The sequence below is a fragment of the Pristis pectinata genome, chromosome 15 (genome assembly GCF_009764475.1).
Source record: "Pristis pectinata isolate sPriPec2 chromosome 15, sPriPec2.1.pri, whole genome shotgun sequence".
Lineage (NCBI taxonomy): Eukaryota > Metazoa > Chordata > Chondrichthyes > Rhinopristiformes > Pristidae > Pristis > Pristis pectinata.
This window is the reverse complement of record NC_067419.1, coordinates 47,955,354-47,980,168: the sequence shown is the minus strand read 5'-3', so window position 1 is coordinate 47,980,168 and position 24,815 is coordinate 47,955,354. Positions and strand designations below refer to the sequence as shown.

Here is a 24,815-nt window from a genome sequence, read left to right as displayed (position 1 = left end):
TTTGATTTGTTTGAATCTTTGGTATAAATTAACAAATTAGTCACCTTGGAGATCTATTTAGCTCTCTTCAAGTGTATGATTTCACATTGTTACTAGAATTTATCTTAGCGCAACTGAGAGAACAGAATTACACTGCATAGGTCATATTAAAATCCAAATGAGAGATCCATATAATTTTGTCCAAGTAGTATATCATATACTAAGTTTAAAACATGGCTTACCTTTTGTCCATTTGAATGAGAGTAAAAGTCATCAGGCCATACTTCCTCTCCAAACATTACATCATCATTTAAATAGATGAATTTCTGAGAAAGGCCTGGAATGCGATGTAGGTGCGTTTCAATAGCTGGGGAGCTAAATGTTGGCAAATGGCTGAGATTCTTGAAAATTTCCTAAGGGAGGAAGGTCAAATTATGAAAGGCAATCTGATGTAAACAAAATGTATTACTGTTCCAAATCTGATTCCTGGAAAGCTGTTTCACAGCAAACCAGTACTGAAACATTGAATGCCAGTTTAATAATCTGAACAAATACTAAAGGTCCTTGATAGGCTGATGTATTAAACTGACAAATGCAAAGTAGAGATTAGAAAAGGATTACGAACAGGTATAATACAACCCAAACGGAAGCATTCCACATTCAATGAAACAGTGCACAGCAGCAGGAGCAAAAATGAGTGGGTAATTTAACTATACAGAGATTGTAATGATACACGAATAAACTGAGAAAGGGAATGACGTCGGCAAAGTCAAGTTAAGTGAATGAAATCAAATTTGATTCAGGAGTATGAGCAATATTAAATACTTTAGCCAACAATGGAGATCTAATTGTTATTTTCAATTTTGTATATCCTTGCATGCTCTTCAGCAAGCACAAAGAAGAAACAAACTGCAGTAATTTATTTGCTATTGATTTTGATGCATTTATTTTTTCCTCTTTGTTTGTTATTTCTCTTCACCGACAGAATTACAGCTTTATTGCTGATATTACTCCTGCATCTCTGCTGATAAGTAAAAGTACTTGCCTGGTGTGTTACTATTGTAACACGAGGATTGTCCAAGTTCAACCAAGAAGGAATTTGGCCATTAGTTACGATAAAGACATGCCGTATCCAAGGTGCATATCTCTCCACAGAACGCAAAGAGTATCGTAATTCCTCGTTGTCTTCAAATCGACTGGCTGAAATATCATCATCCTGCTTGGACTTGTGGAGAAGAGTGAAGCTGGTGATGAATGGACTTTCTGTGTTATAGTTATCAACTGCTTGTAAAAAATCATTGCAGTAAAAATCATAAATGATCTCCATATCGAATCCAAAAGTACTATAATTTTAACACTTACATGCAATATGTACTATAATCTTAACATATCATTTAATAGTTTTGTTACAACAGTGCATAACTCTTATATTTATAATTTGAGGTATTTATACTTTTATCTCCATTTCTCTTTCCACATTTGTGGTCTGACCAGCATTTTTTGTTTCGAGTTCAAATTTCCAGCAACTGCAGTATTTTTAATTTTTATTACACAACTTTTAACTGCTTAATCTAATATTTAGAACAGTACAGCATAGGAACAGGCCCTTCAGCCCATAATGTTGTACTGAACTAATTAAACTAATGACACCTAATCCCTTCTGCCTGCATATGGTCCATATCCCTCCATTCTCTGCATATTCATGTGCCTATCTAAGAGCCTCTCAAATGTCCCAATTGTATCTGCTTCCACCACCACCCCTGGCAGTGCATTCCAGGTACCCAACACTCTGTATATAAAAAACTTGCCCCACAAATATCCTTTGAACTTGCCCCATCTCACCTCCTCTAGTATTAGACATTTTCACCCTGGGAAAAAGGTACTAGCTGTCTACTCCACCTGTGCCTCTCACAATTTTATAAACTTATATCAGGTCTCCTCTCAGCCTCCACCGCTCCAGAGAAAACAACCCAAGATTGCCCAACCTCTCCTTATAGCTCATACCCTTTGATCCAGGCAGCATCCTGGTAAACCTCTTCTGCACCCTCTCCAAAACCTCCACATCATTTCTACAATGGGGCAAACAGAATTGAATGCAATACTCTAAATGCTGCCTAACCAAAGTTTTATAAAGCTGCAACATAACTTGCTGACTCTTGAACCACCCCATCAACTTATGTGGCCATTTTCAGGAAGCTATGGACTTGGATCCCAAGATCCCTCTGTATATCAACGCTGTTAAAGGTCCTGCCATTAGCTGTGTACTTTCCCTCTACATTTGATTTCACAAAGAGCAACATCTCACACTTGCCTGGATTAAACTCCATTTGCCATTTCTGTGCCCATATCTGCAAATGATCTTATCCTGCTGTATCTTCTACACTATCCACAATGCCACAAATCTTTCACATTTTCATCCAAGTCATTTATAAACAGCAGAGGTTCCAGTACAGATCCCTGTGGAACTAGTCACGGACCTCCAGCCAGAATAAGATCCATCAACCACTACTCTCTATTTTCTATAGGCAAGCCAATTCTAAATCCAAACAGCAAAGTCACTGTGGATCACATGCATCTTAATCTTCTGGATGAGCCTACCATGAGGGACCTTGTCGAATGCCTTACTAAAATCCACATAGACAACATCTGCTGCTCTACCTTCATTGACTACCTTTGTCACCTCCTCGAAAAACTCAATCAAGTAAGACATGATTTACCCGAAAAAAAGCCATGCTGACTGTCCCTAATTAGTTCATGCTTTTCCAAGTTTTCATGAATCCTTTCTCTAAGAATCCTCTCCAATAGCCTCCCTAGCACTGACATGAGATTCACTGGTCTATAATTTCCAGGATTATCCCCATTTCCCTTTTTGAACAAAGGTACAACACTAGCTACTCACCAGTGACTAGACAGGACACAAAGATCTTGGTCAAGGCCCCAGCAATCTCATCATTTGCCTCTCTCAATAACCTGGGGTATATACCATCAGACCCTGGGGACCTATCCACCTTAAAGTTCTTCAAGAGGCCCAACACCACCTCTATCTCAAAATGCCCACACATATTAGTATGCTCCACACTGATCTCACTATCCTCCATATCCTTCTCCTTGATGAATACCAACATAAAATATTCATTTAGGACATTGCCCATATAGTCCGCCTCCAAGCATATGTTCCTTTACCCTTGAGTGGTCCTACCCTCTCCCTAGTTATCCTCCTGCTCTTGATGAATGTATAGAATGCCTTGTGCACATTCTGCATAAATACTGCCTGACTAGTTGATGGTTCCCATTGTTTACTTTTATTTTAGATCTACAGCACTTTACTTTTGTTTGGTTCCCCACATTATTGTGGCGCTTAGGGGAAAGAAATCTTTCAAATGAAATATACAGTATGAAACTTCTGTTTCACGATATAAAACATAGGTCGCAGACAGAAAACTGTAAAACCGCTATAATATTAGATAATTTGATGTATTAAAATACTTTAAAAAAATCTTAACACAAAGTACAATTTAAAAGCCCACATGTACAATTGCTATCCTGTAAGCACTCGAAGGACCTACCTGGCTGATGGTGCTGAGGTCCCACAATATATAGACTGGGTTGATTGTTATCTCTTTTCCTTCTATAGTCATGTTATTCTTGGGCTGCTTGGTTAATTCCACAAAATCTCTAGGATCTTTGAGTAACAATAGCGCAACACCAGCTTCAGAATATAACATCAGCTAGAGAGAAAGAATCAAATTGGAAATGTTATAGATAGTGGTGACATGCAATTCTGCTGCTGTTGATAGGGTCCACAACATTCATGGATGCTCAATTTTCAGTGGCAACATTTGTTCTGACGTCATCCCATTTACCATGATTGAAGTGCCACACGATACAATGGTATCCCCATTGTGAATCCATCTGCCATTGGTGGGCTGGCAAGGAGGTCAAGTAGGTTTGCAATCACTCTCTATTTGCTGCAGACCCAGTCTGGCAGTTATGTACTTTGGACTTGACTAATATTACAGTAGTGGCACTACCAAGCTACATCTTGGTCTTGGACATTGAAGACCCCAGCCAGAATACATTCTGCACCCTCATTGATTTCAGAAATTCTTCCAGGTGTTGTTCAATGTGGAAGAGCACTGATTTATCAGCTGAGGGAAAATAGATAAGGAGGTAGTTGCCTTATCCATGTTTGACCCGATACTATAAGACCTCCTGAGGATTAGAGTCGATTACTTCCATCTTTACCAGCCTGCTGTTATATCACAAGTGCCACCCCTAAGGTGGGTCTGCCCTGCCAGTAAGCAGAGTGTACCAGGGATTATGGTGAAGGAGTCTGGCACATTATCTGCAAGGTATGATTCTGTGGGAATGTCGAGAGGAGGATTTTGCAAGATTAACTGGCTGGAAGCGAATTCTCAATTTGATGCCTACTGGAACTGGGTTAGCAATCCACTTTTATTGCTTTTCTACTTTAATGCAGCTATAACTACACAACTGACTGGGCCATTTCAGAGGGCAGCTAAGAGTCAACAAACTGCTGCTGAATAAAAAAAACTGCAGGTGCTGGAAACGCAAAACAAAAACATAAAATGCTAGGAAAACAGCAGGTCAGGCAGCATCTGTGGAAATGTTTCAGGTTGATGACCCTTCACCAAAATATTGCTGCTGATTTTGCATCATATACAGGCCGGACCTAGTAAGGACAGCAAATTTCTTCCCCGAAGTATAGGCATGATGGTGGTTAGGGCAGTGGAATGCTCCTCCTGCAAGACGTGGAGAGTCAGTGAACCTCACGGTCTCCCTAATGACTACATCTGTGGGAAGTGCACCCAGCTGCAGTTCCTGACAGACCAGATCAAGGAACTGAAGGCGCAGTTGGATGTACTCAGGATCATCCGAGAGGCTGAGGGCTTCTCAGATGAATGTTTCAGTGAGGTGGTCAAACCCAAGGTACAGACTTCAAATAGATGAGTGACCACCAGGAGAAGCAAGGGCAGCAGGCAGTCAGTGCAGGGTTACCCTGTGGCCATTCCCCTCACTAACAGGTACATCTCTTTGGATACTGTTTAGAGGGATGTTCTTTCAGGGGCTAGCAGCAGTAGTCAGGTCTCTGGCACTGTGGCTGGCTCTTGAGGCACGGAGGGAAAGGGTGATAGTGATAGGAATCATAGTGAGGGGGACAGACATGAGATTCTGTGGCCGCAGAAGAGATGCCAGGATGGTGTGTTGCCTCCCGAGTGCCAGGGTCAAGGATGTCTCTGAGCAGCTGCAGAAAATTTTCGAGGGGGGAGAGCGAACAACCAGAGGTCGTTGTACACATCAGTACAAATTACATAGGCAGAACAAGGGATGAGGCCCTGCAGAATGAGTATAGGGAGTTAGATAAGAAATTAAAATGCAGGACCTCGAGGGTAATGATCTCCGATTACTCCACATGCTAGTGAGTCCAGCAATAGAAAGATAGGCCAGATGAATGCATGGCTGAAGAGCTGGTCAGGGACAGGGATTAAGGTTCTTGGATCATTGGGATCTCTTCTGGGGTACAGGTGACCTGTACAAGAGGGACAGGTTGCACTTGAACCAGAGGAGACCAATGTCTTAGCGGGGAAATTTGCTTTTGCCACCAGGGAGGGTTTAAATTAGATTGGCAGGGGGGTGGGACTCCAGAGAGCTAAGTCAGTGAGAAGAGAGGGGTAAGTGAAGCAACCAAAGAGTGTAGACTGTAAGCCTAGCAATCAGGATAGCTATGTTTACAGTAAAAGGGCAAATAGGAGCACTACTTTAAATTGCATCTAGTCAATGCACGTAGTTTAACAGGTAAGGCGGACAAACTGAGGGCATGAATTGCCTCTAGGGACTGGGATACTGTGGCCATAAAAGAAGCGTGGCCGAGGGAAAGGCACTCAATGTTCCGAGATATCGATGCTTTAGGCATGACAGAGGAACAGGTAAGAGTGGAAGGGGTGTTGCCTTTTTGATAAGGGAGAACATAACAGCAGTGCTTAGAGAGGATATTCTTGACGGATCATCTAACGAGGCTACTTGGGTAGAACCTAGAAATAAGAAGGGAATGGTCACCTTGGTAGGGCTACACTATAGAACCCCCCCCCCCCCAAGTAGTCAATGGGAACTTGAGGAGCAGATGTGTTGAGAAATTGCACATAGTTTTGAGAATAGTAGGGTAGTGCTAGTGGGAGGTTTCAATTTTTCAGGTATCAACTGGGTCACCCAGATTGCAAAGGGCCTGGATGGGGCAGAATTTGTGAGGTTCATCCAAGACAGTTTCCTCATGCAACATATAGAGGAAACCTACTCGAGAAGGAGCAATACTGGACATCCTCTTAGGGAACGAGGTGGGCCAAGTAACTGAAGTGGCAGTTAGGGAGCACTTTGGGTCCAGTGACCAGAATTCTATTAGTTTTAAAATAGTTATGGAAAAAGATAGAATAGGTCCACAAGATTAAACTCCTGAACTGGAGCAGGGTCAACTTTGAGGGCATTAGGCAGGATCTAGCTGGGGTCCACTGGGTGACTCTATTTAAAAGCAAAGGAACAGTTGGCAGGTGGGAGGCTTTTAAAAGGGTCATATCAAGAGTCCAGGGGCAGCATGTTCCTGTTAGGGTGAAGGGTAGACATACCAAATTCAGGGAATGCTGGCTGACAGAGATCAAGGCTCTGGTCAGGAAAAAGGAAGCATACATCACGGTTAGACAGCTGGGTATGAATAAATCCCTCGATGAATATAGAAAGTTTAAGACCAAGCTTAAGAGGGAAATCAGGAGGGCAAAATGAGGGTATGAGATGGATTTGGCAGGCAGGATTAAATTCCAAGAGGTTATTCAGTTATATTAACAGTGAAAGTGTGACTAGGGAGAGACTAAGTCCTCTTAAAGACCATCAGGACCGCCTATGTGTGGAGCCACAGGAGATGGCAGAGATTTTTAATGTCTATTTCTCTTTGGTGTTTACTAAGGAGAATATCATGGATCCCAAGAAATGAGGGTAATAAGTAGTGACGTCTTGGATCATGTGCTTATTACGAGGAAGGAGGTATTTGCAGATTTGAAGTGCATTAAGGTGGGCAAATCCCCAGGGCCTGACCAAGTGCACCCTTGGACCTTACGGGAGGCCAGGGAAGAAAAAAAGAGGCCCTTGTAGACATATTTGCTTCATTGTTAGCCACTGGCAAAGTTCCAGAAGACTGAAGGGTGGCTAATGTTGTTCCATTGTTCAAGAAGGGTAGCAAGGACAGGCCAGTGAACATGACTTCAGTTGTAGGGAAATTACTGGAGGGAATTCTGAGGGACAAGATCTGCCATCACTTGGATAGTCAAGGCCTGATCAGGAATAGTGAGCATGGTTTTGCGAGTGGGAGATCATGTCTGATGAATCTTTTGAAGAGGTAACTAAGGGGATAGATGAAGGTAGGGCAGTGGATATTGTCTATATGGACTTTAGTAAGACTAGGTCCCACCAGGCAAGCTGATCGGGAAGGTTAGATTGCATGGGATTCGTGGGGAGCTAGCGAGGTGGATTCAGAATTGGTTCAATGATAGGAAGCAGAGGGATACGGTTGAAAGTTGATTCTCCCACTGGAGGCCTGTGACTAGTGGGATGCCCCAGGGGTCAGTGTTGGGACCTCTGTTATTCATTATGTAAATTATTTGGATATGAATGTATATGACGCAATTAGCAAGTTTGCTGATGATACTAAATTAGGGGGTCTTGTTGATAGTGAAGCAGGTTACAATGAATTGCAAAGAGATCTTGATCAGTTAGGGAGATGGGCTGAGGAATGGCAAATGGATTTCAACTTAGATAAGTGTGAGATGATGCATCTTGGACATTCACACCAGGGTAGGACCTACACAGTGAATGGCAGGGCACTGACGGGTGCTGTACTCCCAGGTCCCTCTATTCCACAAGTGCCTTCATTAGTCAGGACACTGAGTTTAGGAGTAGGGTCATTATGTTGCAGTGAGGCCACATTTGGAGTATTGTGTACAGTTTTGGTCACCCTGTTATAAGAAAGACATTATTCAAGCTAGAAAGGGTGCAGAAGAGATTTATGAGAATGCTACTTGGACTAGAAGGCCGGAGTTATAGGGAGAGGTTGGCCACACTGGATCTTTATTCCTTGGAGCTTGGAAGAATGAGGGGTGACCACCTAGAAGTTTATAAAACCATGAGGGGTATGGATAAGGCGAACGGTCCATAGTCTTTACCGCAGGGGCTGGGGAGTCCATAACTAGAGGGCACAGATACAAAGTAAGAGGGGAGAGATTTAAGAGAGACTTGAGAGGTAACTTTTTTTTTTACACAGAGGGTAGTGAGTGCTTGGAATGAGCTACCAGAGGTAGTTGTCAAGGTGGGTACAAATTGCAACATTAGAGGCATTTGGATAGGAATGTGAAGGGGCTTGGAGGGTCATGCGCTGAACGCGGGCAACTGGGACTAGCAGGGAGGATGCTGTGGTCAGCATGGACCAGTTGGGCCAAAGGGCCCGTTTCCATGCTGTATTACTGTGTGATTCTATGACAAAAATAAGTCGAATTTTACAGTAATGTGGTAGGTTCATGATCAAGACTAGATGCTGAACCGTTACCAAAGGTTCTTCTTTACGTCACCAGTGCCGACGGTCATGTGATGTGGTCAATGTGTTCTTCACCATATTACACCTTCTGTCGGAATTTTCTTAGGGTTAAGCTATTAATTTTGGAACTCTAGTAAGAAAAAACTTTCCAAATCAGCAGCCTACATTCTTTCCTTAAGTAAAGGGCTTGCATTATAAATAAAATATTTACCTATCCACTTGGAGATAGGTGGATAACCTATCCTATCGTCAATCAGATATCACTTGATGAAAAATACTCATAACTGAGATCATCAATCTAGTGCAGTAATGAATCAGTCCTGCATCATTAGAAATGATACTTTTCCGATGCAAATCTCCTGCCGCAATTCCCTCCATTATAAGAGCCCTGAATTTGAAGTACATAATTGCCAGAAAAATTGTTCTTCAGTCCAAGACAACTTGTTTTATTTTTACAGTATTGTACAAAGGGTCAGAGTCCATTTAAAAAATCTTTAAGTGCCTGAGGTGCACAAGCCATTTAGAATAGGGTATTCTCAGGGAAGAAATTCTGATGACCTGGCCATTAGCAACGGCGTAAGCTGTTTACTTTTGCATCCTGTTTTAAGCTTTCGTGTCACATTAATGCTTGGTTTTTAGGTACTTCATACTATTAAAATGGAATAGGTTTACAGTCAAGATATAATGATATTGCTACAAAGTTTGATAGACCAATCCTCAACAAAGGTGAAGGTTGGAGTCAACAGTGTTTTTCCCTGGAGGGACAAGTACAGGCACAAGTGTGACTAAATGAAGGTCAACAAAAATATCCGTGCAGCTTATCACTGGAGACATTGAACTAGCTTCAGTGAGTTCTGTCCACAGAACAGCAGTCACTTTATGTTTATATGGTATAATTCACCTTAGTAAGGGCATTTATATACCAGGTAAAATAAACCAGCCTGACGGTTTACAATCAGCCTTGCATTATTACAGATGAGATATCACTTAAGCAAAACTTGCATTACACATGGAAGAACAGCACAATGAAAAATTCAGCAATTATTCACAAAACTAAGCAATGTAAATAGAAACCTACTTAAACGAGTTTGGAAACATTCACTGCATCAAGCTCAAGTTCAGTGGTAAGCCACAAGCAGAGTAATTTATTGCCATCCTACTTTCATATGACTTTTACATGATAGTCTAAAAATATTCCTTTAGCTAAGACCTAAAGATCTACCATGTCTGTTGAGGCTTTTCGAGGAAAGAGGTCAAGAATAGCCAGGACAATTGAAAGATGACCCCAGCATTGCCTGACTGATATTCTGCCAAGCCCTGATTTGAATTTCCAATATGTCATTCAACTATGTTGTTAAAATAAACAGAACCATTTAGGAGAATATACAGATCCCGTGTCTAATTTCTAAAATCCTGAGCAGTGAATCAAACAATTTCCAATTACCCTCTGCGTCACCCTTTTACATTAGAATTAAATAACTATTACAAAGTCAAATGTGTTACTGCTCAACTGAAACTAGTTGTAATGGAGATGCTACAAAATATTGCACTGCAGTGCTTGCCTTACGTGGAACATAGAATACAGCACAGGAATAGGCCCTTCAGCCAAGATGTCAGTGCCAAGCATCATGCCAAATTAATTAAACATCTTCTGCTGCATATGATCCATATCCCTCCATTCCCTGCATATTGCATGGTGCAGTGCAATGGAAGACTCAAGCCACTGCCTCATTATATTTTTCTGCGGAGAATTGAAAAGCACTGTGTGGAATGATTGTACTTTAACCTGGTGGAAATGAGAAACAAAAGTGGAAGATGCTGATAAAACAAATCAACGGGCTATTATCTACAAATACCAGTGAGCAAAAATAGCATGCATTCTTTACTGGTGTACCTTTTATTTCTGAGAATTGCCAAACTAATTTAGTATCCAAATTAATTTAAGATCAGATTTTAATGTTAGGATCTACGCCATCAAACAACAAAACAGGAAAATTGCTTCATCAGTGTTAGGCTACTGAGCCACTACCTCTCTTGCTTGCTCTGCATAACCAGTTTCAGCTGAAAATGAGATTCACACCCAGATTTCCTACACTGAAACAATCTAATGATCATTTTATTACAATCAACCAGGCATTTTTCAGGGTCGTTTTTGTTTTATAAGTGAGTCAATTCCATTTACGTGGTCTATTCTAAGTTACCTAGCTTATATGGTCAGAGTGCATCCTAAAACACTAAGAAACCAGCCATCTAGTCCACTCTCATGAGGCAGGCCAATCCACCTTCAATACTATAATTCCAAGCAAACTCATCACCAAACTCTGGGACCTGGGACTCAACACCTCCCTTTGCAACTGGATCCTTGACTTCTTGACCAACAGACTGCAATCAGTAAGGATAGACAGCAACACCTCCGCCACAATTATTCTCATAACCGGTTACCCACAAGGCTGTGTCCCTCAGCCCCCTACTCCACTCCCTATATACTCATGACCATGTGGCCAGATTTTGCTCTAATTCCATCTACAAGTTTGCAGATGATACCACTGAAGGTGGGCCATATCTCAATAATGATGAATCGGAAGTACAAGAAGGAGATAGAGAGCTTAATGACATGGTGTCATGACAACAGCCTTTCCCTCAATGTCAGCAAAACAAAAGAGCTGATCATTGACTTCAGGAAGGGGGGCGGTGCACACGCTCCTGTCTACATCAACGGTGCTGAGGATGAGGGGGTTGAGAGCTTCAAGTTCCTAGGAGTGTACATCATGAATAGACTGTCCTGGTCCAACCACATAGATGCCACAGCCAGAAAGCTCACCAGCACCTCTACTTGCTCAGGAGGTTAAAGAAATTTGGCATGTCCCATTGACCCTCACCAATTTTTAAATCGATACACCATAGAAAGCATCCTATCCAGATGCATCACCGCTTGGTGTGGCAACTGCTCTGCCTGAGACTGCAAGAAATTGCAGAGTTGTGGACGCAGCCCAGTGCATCACGAAAACCAGCCTCCCCTCCATTGATTCTGTTTATACTTCTCACTGACTCAGTAAAGCAGCCAACAATCAAAGACCCCACCCATCCCAGACATTCTCTCTTCTCCTCCCTCCCATTGGGCAGAAGATACAAAAGCCTGAAAGCATGTACTACCAAGGCTCAAGGACAGCTTCTATCCCACTGGTACAAGACTGCTAAATGGTTCCCTAGTAAAGTGGACTCTTGACCTCACAATCTACCTCGTTATGGCCTTGTGCCTTTGTCTACCTGCACGGCACTTTCTCTGTAGCTGTTACACTTTATTCTGCATTGTTAGTTTTACCTTGTACTACCTCGATTGCACTGTGTAATGAATTGATCTGTATGAACAGTATACAGGACAAGTTTTCACTGCACTTTGGTACGTGACAATAATAAACCAATTCCAGGTTAGATGGATGCATACTCTAGAATGCAGAAGATGCCAATGCAGAAAGCTACCATAACGGTCCTCATTTCACATGGTGGTAGTAGAGGAGGAGGATGACAAAGGCAGAGGAGTGACATCCCATGCACTTCTCTGTGCCTGTTGGGAAAAGAGCCACTTCTGTATATGACAGAGGAAAAGATAATTATTTTGTACAAAAATAAAGAGGACAAAGCCAACAACAGCTACAAGGACACCTCTGCTCAAAGATGATCAGCAAAGTGGTTGCAAGGGTCCAGCTAAAGACACCATATTCTTGTTGAAAGAGCCTGTTGTGACATCCAGTTTCAGAGCAGGACAATCTTTTACACTGCTTCATCCAAAAAAAACCATAACATTTGTTGACCTCCAAGATCCTGCTGAAAATTGTCTGTAAAAGAACATGCCACAGGAGTTTCTCTGTGCAGTCTCGTTTGCTCAATCATCTTCAAATGTTTCATCAGCATAGTTCCTTCCCAATAAGATGTGAAGTGGGAATGCTTACTGACGATTACACCAACTCCTCAAATCATGAAGTCGTCCATAACTGCAGGTAGTAACACAGGCAGTGAGCTAGAAAGTGGCAATAACACTTGTCCCTGCACAAATGCCAGGCAATGACCTTCACCGACAAGAGAGACCAAAATCTGCTTGGCATGTAATGCATCACTTTCACTAAACCCGACAAAATCAGATCATGTTAAGGAAAGGCAGTGTTGAGGTAGGAGGCAAGAGAGGGTGGGTAGGATGACATATAGCATTGACCATAAAATTTAACTGGACCAGTCACAAAAACACTGGCTACATGGCAGTGCAGAAGCAAATGAACAGTACGTACAAAGGCTAGATATTCCATAGCAAATAGCTCAGCTTCAAACAAAGCCTTTTCACTATATACAAGGAGGGAAGCGATTTTTTCATTTATATTTGTACATGGGACAGGCCTGTCATTTTTATTCTCCATTCTATTCCCCCAGTGATCTCTCATAAGAACAAAGAATCAGGAGCAGTGGGATATTTGGCTCCTCAAGCCTGCTCCACCATTCAATCAGATTGTGGCTGATCCCACCTTGGCCTCTGCACCACTTCCCCACTCCCCCTTCACCCTCGGCTCCTTTGTTGTTTAAATGTCTATCAGTCTCTGCCTCAAATATATTCAATGGCCACCTCCACAGCTTTCCGGGGTAGAGAATTATAAAGATTCACATCCCCCAGAGTTTGAACACCTCATTTCCATCTGAAATGAATGACCCCTAGTTCTTGGATACCTCCACTAAGGAAAATATCCTCTCAGCACATTTAACCTGCCACTTCCCCTCAGAATCTTACATTTATCAATAAGATCACTTCTCATTTCCATACTCCTTCCATCATTCATAAAACCTTTCAACCCAGGAATCAACCTATCGTGCTGCCTCCAACTTTGTACACAATACACTAGGTGTGGTCTTACCTGCACCAATAACACATCAAAATTTTCCTGTTTCATACCACACCCCCTTGCAATGAAGGCCAATAGTCCATTAGACGTCTTAATTATCTGCTGAACCTGCAATACTAATTTTTGTGCTTCTTGCCACTGATCCCTAAATCTGCTTGTACTACAACATTTTATAGTCTCAGTTTAAATAATAATTTGCTGTTTCATTCTTCCTTCTAAAGCATATAACCTCATATTATATCCAATCTGCCAACTCTGTGCACATTTCTAACCTATTTATCAGAGTTTTGCTGCATATGGAAACCCTAGGTGAGGAGATTCAGAGACAGGACTGCTGTTGTGAGAGGTTGATGGGGAGATGGACACAAGGTACAAGAAGAAAGGTGGGAGGCATGAAGTAAAGGCATCCATTATTATGATATGTCCACTATACCTTTTGTATAATAACAGCAATATTACTCATTTACTTACACAAGTGCCTTATTAATTCCATATACTGTATCTATTCAAACATACGAGATTCTGGAGAGGACTGATAGGGTGGATACTGAGAGAATATTTTCTTAGTATGGCTATCTGGATAGGTGGGGATAGATTCAGAATAAGGAGTCACGCATTTTAGATGGAGATGAGGAGGAATTTCATCTCGGTGGGGGTGTGAATCACTGGAATGTTCTATCTCCATGGAGTTGTGGAGGCAGTCATTGAATACATTCATGGTGGAGAGGGACAGACCTTTCAGTTACAAGAAAGTCATGAGTATGCAGACAGAGTGGGAAAGTGGTGTTGAGGCAAATATTGGATCATCCATGATTTTTTGAATGGTGGAGTAGACGTTGAGAGGCTGATTCGCCTCCTCCTCTTCTTACATGTTGTTGTAAAACTGACAAAACATTGGTTTAATTCCTCTTCCATTTCCTTATTCCCCTTTACAAAGTCTCCTGTCCTCCCCCCCCCAAATTTGCCCTCATTAGCCTTTTTTTTAAAAATACCAACCTACAGTATAGAAGCTCTTACTGGTTGGTTTGTATCTTATTAGTTTACTCTCATTAGTGTATTTTCCCTTTATCAATTTCTTGATCATATTTTGTTGAATTTTAAAATATCCCCAATCTGCTTATTCTGGCAACTTTATAAACCATATCATTAGATTTAATGCAATACCCCAGAAGTGCTGGAGGAATTCAGCAGGTCAGGCAGCATCCATGGAGGGAAATAAACAGTTGACGTTTCAGACCTAGACCCTTCATTTCCCTCCATGGATGCTGCCTGACCTGCTGAGTTCCTCCAGCACTTTTTGGGTATTTGCTCCAGATTCCAGCATCTGCAGAATTTCTTGTGTCTCCATTAGATTTAATACTACTTTTAATTTCTACCACAGCCAATTTATCCCTCATACCTTCATAATTTAATGTAGGAAAGTAGTAGTCATTCTTGCATGCAGATTAATTAGTTGGATTGGCATCATGTTCGGCGCAGACATCATGGGCTGAAGGCCTGTTTTTGTGCTGTATTGTTCTACATTCTATGTTACATGTAAACTGTTGCACCATTTGCACATGCCAAGTTCTGTGCAGGAAAGATTTATCCAATTTTGAACCTCATTGCTGATTATTTTATAAATTAATGACCAAGTTAAATCCCAATTTGCACTGCTACACACACTTAATAAACTATTTTTCCCAAAATTAACTTGTGACCAAGGTTAAATTCCACAACAGTAAATCCCACATATCACAATATTACACCCAAGCACAACTACTACTTTAGATCATTTGAAAATGTAAAGAGTACCATCTAGTGGCTGAAATTAATCAATCATCTCCAAAACAAGGAGTACTGGTGAAGTACTGTAGAGACAAGAAAGATAACTGGAGGGAAGGGACTAGCTACTGTCAGCATCCATGTGGGAAATAACGATGTGTTTTCTAATGATGTTGCCAAGGGGCGACATGTAGTTAAGTAAGAGGACCACAGATTGTCCTTGGAGAACATAGGCATGGAAAGGGAAGCTTATGCAAGTGATTTTCTAGCTAACTGGTCCGGTTCCACTCAGCTGGCAATGGTGGAGGAGGTCAAGAGGACAATATGATGAATCCAGTCAAGGATAGACTAACTTTGACACAATGTCACAAATGACTTTATATTGTTGGCAGGTCCCTAAAACATAATTTGAGGGTATCAGCAAGGAATTCAGGGAAAGGGAATAAATTTGGAAGTCCTTTAGCAACTGAGAAGATGTAGTAATTGTACGGTTAGTGGAGTTCAGGGTTGGTGAAAGCAAGCATTAAAACAGTCAACCTGGTCCACTGCCAAGTAGGAACAAATTCTAGTCACTTTAACTAGGTTTTAATTATTTGAACAAATAAGCATTTGGTATATCAACAGAATACCAATATAAACTCATAGCTCAGTATCTAGCTACTACTAGCTGTAGGTATGCTAAACTTCACCCAGATGCATACTGGTTTGCCAAAACAGAACCAACTTTCCTTGAGTGAACATTATAATACATATCAGCTTCATCTTATACAACAATGCAGAAGTCATTGTTTGCTGAAACCAGAACACAGAACATTACAGCACTGGATAGGGCATTCAGCCCATAATGTTGTGCCGATCTTGATGCCATTTTATACTAAATGTCCTCCTCCTGTGTATCATTCATATCTTTCCATTATACATTATAATTATACATATAATTATACATTATATACATAAATATAATTATATTACGTTAATATATAATAATATATTAAATATATTAAGTCTTATTTGTAACTATACTTAACCAGAATTGGTACATTGGTTGTTCACTTCAAAATTCCCTTGGTTTTCAAAAAGTCAAGCAGAATAGAAAACCACAACCATTGAAAAAAGGAGGTAGAAAAACTGGTAACTATAGGCCAGTTAGCCTGACATCTTATTGGAAAATGATGGAATGTATGAAGGAAATAGTTATAAGACATCATGCTATTAACTAGGATTAATATGGCCTTATGGAAAGGAAATTAATATTTGACAAATTTACTGGAGTTCTTTAAGGATAAAAGAGAACAGGGTGGATAAAAAAAGAACCAATAAATGTAGTGTATTTGGATTTCCAAAAAGGCATTCAATAAGCTACAGGTAAAAGGCTACTGCACAAGAACTACCATCACAAATAGAGTACTGGCAACTAACAGAAAAAAAGTTGCAATGAATATGAGGCCATTTTCAGGCTGGCAGTTTGGTGGGTTGTCACAGGACTCCAACTACCTGCAATCTATATTAATGACCTAGCTGAAGGAGTGAGTGTTTTGCAGCTAAATTGTTGATGGCACTGGGACAGGTTGAAAACAAGTTGTGAAGAGAATACAAGAGTTTGTAAAAAAAAAAGTTTAAGTCAATGGGCAAGAATATGACAAAGTATAATATGAAGAAATGAAAGATTATCCACTTCTGTGCGAAGAATATAAAAAGTAAAATATTGTTTAAATGGAGAGGGACTACAGAATGCTGTTAAACAGCTAGATTTGGTATCCATGAAACACAAAGTTAGCATGCAAGTGCTGCAAATAATTGGGAAAGGCAATGGGAGCACTATCATTTATTACAAGGCGAATGGAGTATAATAGTAGAGAAGTCTTGTTATAACTGTGGCAGGGTGGTTGGTAATACGACACTTGGAGCACTTGAGTACAGTTTTGATCTTCTTATTTAAATGAGAGCTATATACTTGATTCAGAGGCCATTCAGAGGAGGTTTGATGGGTTGATTCCTGAGATGAAGGGGTTGCCTTACGAGGCAAGGTTGAACGTGTTGGGCTACTCATTGTAGTTTAGAAGGACGGATGATCTTATTGAAACGCACGAGATTCTGAGCGAGTCTGACAGGGTAGATGCTTCATGGGGGAAGTTGAGCCCAAGAGAAAGAGTTTACAGAGCAAGAATCACCAATGAAAACAAGAAGGAATTTCTTTACAAAGAGGGTTGTGAATCTTTTTCTACCAGAGAGAGCTGTGGAGGTTGAATCACTAAATACATTCAAAGCTGAGATCAACTAAGTTTGGAACAGACAGAAATGGAGCATTATGAGAAACAGGCAGGAATTGTAGAATTGTGGCCAAAACCAGATCAGTCATGAACTTATTGGAGTGACTTGAGGGCCAGGTGGCCGACTCCTGCTTCTATTTCTTATGTTCTCATGAAATTACTGAGCTAGCAGCAGTTTGATTTCTGATTGTAGTCAATGAAATAACATATATATCTTGTTTATAAATGCCAGTTTCCTTAAAATTAAAAACAGTTGCAAGGACAAGATCTTACCTGTTTCATTTTGCCAGTAATAAATGGCGGCAGTTTGGCTCGAATTTGTTCCTCCTCTTTGTAGGATGCTGGAAAAATCACTCAAAAAAGCAAGATTCTGCATTAGGACGGATCCAGGAGATTCTTTATCTGTGGTCTAAACAAACAAGTTACTTCCTGTTAATCCTCTACAGTTACGTAAAACACCATCTGGTAATCATGCATCTGGAATTCTCATGCAACCAGCAAAATTTGTTTATAATGAACAATAAGCTCAGTGAATTTTATTTTGTGTTATGCAAAATAAGTGTAAAAAACTTCCCTCAAACTTTCGTCTCTCTCAAGTAGTTGCAGATACAGTGAAACTGATGAGCCAAGTTCAGCATTAATACACCCAAATACATTAAGTGTAACATTATTTAAACTTTTTGTTCCAGGTTATGTACAGTATATACATAAGAGCAGTGCAGTTATAGGCTGATTTGCAGTAACATACTCTTTGAAGATTTAACACTTCATGTGATGAATTCAGCCATTCTTTTGAGTTTATTTTTGCTGTATTTTACATTAATAAGATTTAGCCTGAAAATAAAAAATAAATAAAGCAGTGTAAACATTGTATTTAAAAGGGTAGGGAGATGACATAAGGTTGGCAATTTATTTAAAGACTTATGCGTAGAATACTAGAGTGTGATGTACAGCAATTTTCATGCAACCAGCAGCCCATTTCCATGGATGCCGAGATACAAGAGACTGTAGATACTGGAGGAACATCTGCTGGAGGAACTCGCGGGTCGAGCAGCATCTGTCCAGGCAGTGGGGGGGGGGGGGGGGGGGGGGGGGGGGGGGGGGGGGGGGGGGGGGGGGGGGGGGGGGGGGGGGGGGGGGGGGGGGGGGGGGGGGTGGGGGGGGGGGGGCGTGGGAGGGGCCAGAGGAATTGTCGATGTTTCAGGTCAGAACCCTGCATCAGGACTCCTTTGTTCCCACATCCCACAGATGCTGTTCGACCATCTGAGTTCCTACCAGAAAATTGTTTGTTGTCCCATGGATGCCAGATGGCTGACAGCATACTGCGCTAGGATTTCAGCTGAAGCAGAAACTTTCAGCTAAGCAAAATACAACCACTAAATAAAACAGTAGTGGGCAGAAATTCAGCTATTTTATAGTGTCACGAACCAGCAACAAAAGAAACACACTGAGCATGATTCAGTGTTAAAAACTATTTTATTAATCACTACTTATGATAATACGTAAAATAAAAGTAAAAATGTTAGTATGTTAGAATTCAAAAATGTTAAACCTCGAACGTTAACCCCAAAACTAAACTCTTCGTGTGTGTGTGTGACAAAGTCCAAAACTCCCAGTTCCGGAATGGTTCTTAAAGTTCAGTTCCGCAAGCCATAAGGTGAAACATGAGCAAGGGCTTCTTCAACAACCACCGTTGTCTGAAGATAAGATGTAGATGTAGAAAAACATAGAGAGAGTACATACGAAATCCAAATGTTCCACGATGGAACCCAAACGACACTTCAGTGTTTACTCGGTAGTGACTTCCTCACCCCGAAAGCATCCGAACCGTGGTCGTCCACACACAAATACCTGTTTCCTTCTACAGGTCAGCAACAAAGTGAACTCCACCGGATTACTTCCAACTTCCATACATGGATTTCAGTGGCAAACACAGTTATTGTTTCTCATCCATCGATAGAGAAAACAAGCAGGCTGGTGTCTCTCTCCCTTCTCTCTCTCTCTCCTTCTTCTTCTTCTAACTTCTTCAACAACGTCATTACGTCCTTTATCTTCTATTGACGTAAGCACGCCCCACACACACATACACACACTCTCTATCTTAAAGGGACTTTCACTGAGTCCGTAACAATAGCAAGAGATTAACGTACACGCCAATGGAACTGAAAGTTGGAAATACTAGCACAAATACTATATTGCAAACTTAGACACAAGAGATTCTGCAGATGCTGGAATCTGGAGCACACACATAAAGTGCTGGAGGAACTCAGCAGGTCAGGCAGCGTCTATGGGAGGGAAGGAATTGTCAGTCAACTTCCACAATTCTTTCCTCCCACAGATGCTGCTCAACCTGCTGAGTTCCTCCAGTATATTGACTGTTGCAAAAGATAATAGGATCTCAATCACAACTCATTAACATCATATTTAGTTTCAATGCAATCAGTTGACCAATATTTAGTAAAATTTCAAAAAGATTAGAACCATACATCAAAATGAACACCATTCTTCCCAAGACTACTGAGCCAAGTAAAAACAAAATAGGCTCGCTTTTGGATATTTTTCTGTATTCATCTATCACCTAATCGTTTGCCTGGACTCACCAATTTGGGTCTCATCTGCTTACACTTACCCGGGCTGAATGACCTATCTCTCCACCCTGAGAAAAACTGGGTGGAGAGGCAATAACAAAACACTAGTGGTTTCAGATGGCACACTGCTGAGACCCGTGCTCCTAGAATACAATGACAGCCTTAGACAAGAGGCAAGGCAGGGAGTAGAACAGTAAGAAATGTCGATGTTTTAGGTCGAAACCCCTGCATCAGCACTCCTTTGTTCTCACAGATGCCGTTTCCTCCAGCAAGTTGTTTGTTGTCCCATGGATGCCGGATGGCTGAGAGCATACTGCACTAGGATATCAGCTGAAACAGAAACTTTCAGCTGACCAAAATACACAACTAAGTAAAACAGTAGTGGGCAGAAATTCAACTATTTTATAGCAAGAGATTAATGTACACACTTCTCCTGTCAAAAATGTAAAGGCTTTGAAACAATATTTAAATGTTTTTGAGAATCAGAGACATTCTTTTAAGTGCTTAAAATATTTTAAAAGTTAGAAGTTTAAAATAGATACACAATAAAATTAAAGTAAAATGTAAAAAAACCTCTGTTCCTAATTTTCAGCAAACCCCCTACTCAAGCGAATGGGGATTAGAGTCCTACACCAGAAGTGAAGAGGCAGATTCCTCAGTCTAATGCTCCACCACTGGATGCTGCATGAACCCCAGCAAAGGAGCAGAGTTGGCATTGGTCAATGGACTCATCCCAAACTTATTGTAGGTGGTTGGCTATTGTTCCATCACACAAGAGAGCACAGACTTAAATTTATAAGCAAGCACTATATATAGGCACTTGGTGAAGCTGGAACTCACTATTTTAGCATTAACCTATTTAAATATATGAAATGACAATGTCTGATTGTTCTAAGCAATACACAGGGAAGATAAACACATACCAGATAGCCTCTCCATGCCAATCGTTTATCATTTTGGGTTGTATTGTTGAAAGTGCATCATCCACTGAAAGAAAATAAAATTATACTGCAGCAGATTTACTGATAATACATTTGAACTGCATCAAGTTTTATTCAACTTCATGATAATACAAGCATTCCATTCTGTATATAGACAAACTACATGAATTATAAACTGGACTGGCTGCAGTAGATGTCCTAAATGAGGAGCTTGATTACCTAATACGAGTTTCACAGATTAATTTAGAAAACAGCAACTAAATACTGTGTAAACAAAAAAAACAATTCACATAAATTGTGTAGAAATTTAGTCTATGTAGATAATCATTCAAAGCAAGATCCCACATAAGCAATAAACCAAATGACCAATCTCCAGCAGAACTCTCCTTTGAACAGTTCCATGAGATCTAATGCAACAGGCAAAAATACCATCTCATTCAAATGCTCCTCTGCTGCAACCACAGTGCATTCTACAATTTAGAACCTGGAAAAAACTTCTCCCACACACACTGTCCAATATCTCTAACATTTAACTTTACATCTATTTTCTCTATGATTTATAATTTTTTATTAAATGAACATGCTATCAATTTTAATCAACTTTCTACTGTAGCAAATATATAGTTTAAAGTCACTTTATATTTACCTTCTTTTTGATTATCAAACATAATTACAGTAATATTGGATGATGGGGTTTTCAGCTTTGGTATTTGAAGAGATGTTTTGCAGCACGAAAGTGAGGGAAGAGTGAAGGCAGTTCCTTGACTGTACGTTTGCTGGTAAACTTGGATCCAAAACGATCATGGGCCCCTTTACACACTGCGATAACAAGCATTCTGGTTGCTTCTCACTGTAATACACAAATCTACATTTATTAACAGTTGTTAACTATAAAAGCATCTGGGCAGTATTAGATAACATTTACTAGACTCACTGCTTAGTCTCTTCAGTCATAATAAAAATGTTTGTAGCCATGATCAGTTTTGGAGCAGACAACTTCTATCCAACCCATTCTCCAATTAACAATGAGACTCACATTGCTTCCCTTTCAAATAACTTGGAAAATCACAAAGCTCCAAGTCAAGATATTCTTTATTAAACTACAGCATTCTCCACTCCAAGAGAGAAATCCCCACTTCAAACACATATTCACTGATTTATATGAAGTACCTTAAAAATACCCACAGTTTAAATTTTTCAATCAAACCAGAAAATCCAAATTTTTCTAGCTTTCAGCTAAACTAGGAGTAAAGCCTGACTGTCCGAAACCAATTGCCTTTAGGTCATGTTCAGGTCATTTTGAAGGGCGGAAGCAGCTAGTCACACAACTGCTCCTCATTCCTGATATCTGCTGAACTAACCATTTGGAAAATGGCAAGATTGAAAAGGGCAAAATAAATCACTTCACATCATTCTTGTAGTTTGAAAATAAGGAAAACATTTTATAATATATAACAATTTACAAATGATTTTACTGCTTAGTCCTATTGTGGAAAAAATATTCACAACAAGGTATAAAAAAATGCTTCCATGCAATTTAGTAGCTTATCAGAAAATGTTTGCTTATTTGTAGATCAATGTGTCACAGGACAGAAATAGCTATGATACCCATCTCCAACATCCTATTAATTTTTTGGCCAACATCAAGATCTGTCAAAACTAGGAAACAGCAAGTGTCATACAAGTCAGTTACTTACTGTATTATCTAAAATAATGCTTAAGCAAAGACAACAAAATTCAACTTTTTAAAAAGGTAATTGTAAAGTAAATCAGTTTCACATGCAAGTTACCTTTCTTAGTGGCCTCTGTGGCATTTCCCAAGACTTTCCCTAAAAGAAAGAAATGGTGTAATGGATAAACAAAAGTAGGAACTATTAAATTTAGATCACCACTGGACTGCCATACAATCCCAGATCTATGCAGAAACATGGACAGTGAGAACAGTGAGTAATAAAAATTGCAAGCCAATGTCAAAAGGAATGTTTAAAAAGTTGAAGGAAAAATACACCTTAGTTTATGCTGGTCTTTCTTCATCTGCTCCCTTAATTCTTGTAGTTCCTTAGTAAACCTGGATCTGTACCATTCACCCAAGTATATACCACATCAATTGGCATAGGTAGACATAACCTAACATATAAAGTGGTAATAAATAATAGTAAACTGTTAATTCCTATTCCAATCCACCATCTACATTTATATGTGCGATATTCAAATTAACCACAACTTACAGGAGAAGAACAAATATATTAATATTAAAGATTTGTTCAATGTATAGTATATACAGACATGCATATTACATTTATTGTAGACACTGTAATAAACTTTAAACAATTGCCTCCCATTCAATTGATTTCCATCTCTTCAACTGATTAAAAGGCAGTGCCATGTCAACCGTTTTAAGCATGATATTTCAGTTAGTGCGGGTTTACAGAAGTTCAGAGGTCTTGGCTTGCAGTACAACCTCAAGCCTTCCTCTCCCTAAAGCAGCTGTAAAGTCGCTACACATACAGTAAAACTGACTTTGCTAAGCTCAGCATTAATAACCCCAATGCCCTATTTGAAGCATTATTTCACAATTTGGATTAATAGTTATTCCTTACTAAACCAGATATTATGCCAAATGTTAACATTCATGATACACATGAATATAGGGAAATGGGGGGCTATGTGGGAGAGAAGGGTTAGATAGATCTTAGAGCAGGATAAAATGTCGGCACAACGTCGTGGCCAAAGGGCCCTGTACTGTGCTGTATGTTCTATGTTCTGTTGAGCAAGGCTCCATGTTTCTTAACCACACCCTCAATGCACTTGTGTGAAATATATTTTTAGTACCACCCACTCATATAACCTCAAGCCTACCATTTACTTTGGAAATATTGATGCAGAGTCAAGCTACCACAAATTGAAATAGGTGCCAATCATGGCTCAGTAGTAGCAAACCAACCTTAGCTTGAGGCTGAAAGGTTGAGTCCCACCCAGAGGCAGAGAACAAACTTTAAACTGGCACTTTAACATAGCACTTAAAAAGTCTTCCACAGTCAAAGGTGTTGTCCTTCAATATAACGAAATATAGGCCCCGTTTTCCTTCTCCATTAGAAGAGCCAATGGCATTTTGTGTAGAGCAAGTGGATCTCCCAGAAATCCTGGTCAATATTTATCCTTCAAATGACCACAATCTATTTTAGTGATGTTATAACCACATTTGCTTTTTCATGGAGATTCCACATACTAATAGACGGTTGTTTTTCTTAAAGTACTGCCTGCACTTCAAAATTACTTAATTGGCTCTATACTAAGTCCTTGTTATCCGTGACGGACAAGAGAATGGACCTCCCACAGATAACAAAATACACAATATTACAAGGCCTTCTCTTTTGTATCCAACCTAACCTTCAAATAAACATAAATATACCCTGTAGCAACTCACCGTCCGAGCAAGTGAACCAGCTCGGCGGTCGGGTCGGGCATCGTCAGAGCAGTGAAGCCCAAGATGGCATTGGCCTTCGTCTTCCCCGAGTGACGGGGAGAACCCACGCGCGGGAAAAAGTTGATGACGTAGCGAATAAGTCATTTCCATTTTCGGTGGGGGGAACCGTTCCTCTTAGAAGGTCCATGCAAGACAGGAAATAAATCAGTTTTGTTCTGCAGCCCACAACTAGCGTCTTGCTTTCACATCGCGGTAGCAGCCGCTACATTGGTGACCCCAACGGTCCAAACAGATTTTGGACCCGCACAATGGACGGACAACACAGCAGCCAATGCAGTGGCACTCAAGTCTGCCCACCTTTTGGACA

At 40.4% G+C, this 24,815-nt stretch overlaps 1 protein-coding gene across 1 annotated transcript in view; it reads right to left on the bottom strand.

Annotated features, from left to right (window-relative positions):
• The window catches only part of gnptab (N-acetylglucosamine-1-phosphate transferase subunits alpha and beta), a 68,177-nt gene that overhangs the window by 28,595 nt on the left and 14,767 nt on the right, over nt 1–24,815 (bottom strand). The window contains 13 exon segments of the mRNA XM_052030758.1: nt 222–392; nt 1,025–1,204; nt 3,546–3,707; nt 17,766–17,840; nt 17,842–17,901; nt 21,004–21,044; nt 21,047–21,067; nt 21,668–21,733; nt 21,736–21,792; nt 21,795–21,873; nt 22,813–22,850; nt 23,028–23,093; nt 23,096–23,148. Of these exon segments, the coding sequence (XP_051886718.1) occupies nt 222–392; nt 1,025–1,204; nt 3,546–3,707; nt 17,766–17,840; nt 17,842–17,901; nt 21,004–21,044; nt 21,047–21,067; nt 21,668–21,733; nt 21,736–21,792; nt 21,795–21,873; nt 22,813–22,850; nt 23,028–23,093; nt 23,096–23,148 (1,069 nt within the window).